Raw genomic sequence first — 2335 nt, 5'->3', positions numbered from 1 at the left:
TTTGGTGTGAACCGAGTGCTTAGTGTTAGATTTCCTCTCCATCTCATCGCGTCCAGGTGTCGATAAGATGTTCACATTTTACCCACTTTTCTTAAAACATGTGCTATTCTAAAGCACTAAAAACCAAATTGTGTGGGCCTAGACTTATTGATAGAATAGGTGCATTTGCTTTTGGATTATTACAGCCTTTTATTCCTTTTAAATTAGATTCCTAGACTTGGATCTATACAAACAAATGGTCAGAACCTAATTTGGGTCCTGTGCATAAATGCACCTATCCTATCAATAAAGTCCACGTGAAGGACTTTTTGAAGGGCTAAATTTTCTATATTTTGAATCTATAAGCGGCCATGCGAACAGCCATACAGACTTGACCAACAGATTGACCAAACTTTGTTTTTTCTAGACCGACCTGCACAAGGGCTCGACCATCAATATGTGGAGTCATAGACTTGATCAACACTCTAGCCTTCACCAAGGCTTTATAAAGACAATACCGATAGTCACTTCTTTCATTCCCATAGTTTCTGCATTTGTGTTCTCCAGGGTATTGGTAAAAATGGCTGAAGTTCAAGAGAAGGAAGAGCAACTCCCATTGAGAGAGATGCCAGGGATAACTCAAATTTCATATCTGGGGGCCTTGATAGATAGGCTTCAATACTTTTGGTTTGATGGCCCGGACAAGTACTTTGCCGACCGGATGCACAAATACAACAGCACGGTGTTCCGGACCAACATGCCACCGAGTCCGCCCGGGTTCCCGAGTGACCCCAGGGTTGTCATCTTACTGGACTCGAAAAGCTTCAGGACTCTGTTTGACAACTCACTTGTTGATACTAGGAATGTGCTAGGTGGTCATTACATGGTGAGCACCGAGTTCACAGGTGGGTTCAGGATCCTTTCTTACTTGGACACATCAGAGGACAACCACACTAGGCTCAAGTCCTATGTCCAGCACCTCTTCAAGCTCAATGCTCACAGATGGTTCCCCGAGATCCGACGTGCAGTTGAAGAAACATGGGATAAGCTTCATGATCAACTGCCAGAAGCAAAGGCGAATGGTGCATTTGGCAGCTGCATCTTCAATTTCCTTTCTCGCACTTTGCTTCGAAGAGATCCGCTCCAGCCCGGTCCGGCTAGTGTAGGTGAAGAAGGTGCTAGCCTTTGCTTGAAATGGCTTGCACCACAACTTGCTCCTGGTGTAAACATTGGGCTCCCACACCCACTAGAAGAATTGGTGTTCCATACTTTTCCTTTGCCATATTGGACAGTGAAGAGGTATATATATCTAAAGATACCAAATTTATTTTTATCTTTACTACTTGCTATACATGTTAATACATTTAGGTGCATGTTCTATCTTTCTTATTTCTGTATGATCTGCTTCTCCAAAACATGACAGGTACTACCAAAAACTCTATGCTTTCTTTAAGACTTATGGTGGCCAGGCACTGGAGATTGCAGAGAACGAATTTGGTGTTCCGCAAGAAGAAGCAATTCATAACTTAATATTTATGTTTGGGCTTAATGCTGTAGCAGGCTTTAGTCTGTTTTTGCCAGCCCTGGTTAGGCACATAGCAAACCAAGGCACTCTATTGCACCACAAATTAGCAGAAGAGGTAAGAAAAGCAATAAAGGAGAAGGGGGACCTCAACTTTGAAGCCATTGCTGCAATGCCACTGGTTAAATCGGTTGTCTACGAGGCACTACGGATCGAACCGCCGGTGCCGAGGCAATATGCAAGAGCAAGGAATGACATGATCATAGAGTCACATGATGCAAAGTTTGAGGTGAAGAAGGGGGAGCTCATGGTTGGGTACCAACCATTTGCAATGAAAGATCCTAAACTGTTCAACCGACCAACCGAGTTTGTACCGGACAGGTTCATGGGCAAGGAAGGAGAAAAATTGATTGAGAGGGTGTGGTGGTCGAATGGGCCAGAGACAGAGGCACCAACCCCTCACAACAAGCAGTGCCCGGGGAAGGATATAGTGGTGCTAACTGGAAGATTGGTGGTAGCAGTTCTCTTCTCTAAGTTTGACACCTTAACTGTCAAGTCTCCAACTGATTCAAAGGTGGTCGTTACATCGTTGAAGCCAAAAGTGTAGAGAACATACTTGTTGTGTTCTTAGATTGTTATCAGGGTTTGGAATTATGGCATTTTGATTTATTTGTTTTTATGTATTTTATCACCAATATGTTGGAAATAAGCATTATAATTGTTACATGTTAGGGATGATTCACAAGGTTCATTAGGATGGCAGTGTCGTACTTGAACCTAGTAAAGCATTTAATATCTCGGCTTCTTCTTTTAATGCTATATTTATTTGTATCA

General features: G+C 42.8%; 1 protein-coding gene across 1 annotated transcript; it reads left to right on the top strand.

Moving 5' to 3' along the window:
* Nucleotides 1-523: 523 nt before the first annotated feature.
* Nucleotides 524-2335, top strand: LOC149827279 (allene oxide synthase CYP74A2-like). The gene is made up of 2 exons (XM_090019244.1): nt 524-1278; nt 1403-2335. Exons 1-2 carry the CDS (start codon nt 560-562, stop codon nt 2106-2108), a joined length of 1425 nt encoding a protein of 474 aa, XP_089875370.1. The 5' UTR covers nt 524-559; the 3' UTR covers nt 2109-2335.

Source organism: Nuphar pumila, chromosome 10, assembly GCF_984573655.1.
Source record: "Nuphar pumila chromosome 10, dmNupPumi1.hap1.1, whole genome shotgun sequence".
In the NCBI taxonomy this organism is placed as follows: Eukaryota; Viridiplantae; Streptophyta; class Magnoliopsida; order Nymphaeales; family Nymphaeaceae; genus Nuphar; species Nuphar pumila.
This window is presented reverse-complemented; position numbering and strand designations above follow the sequence as displayed.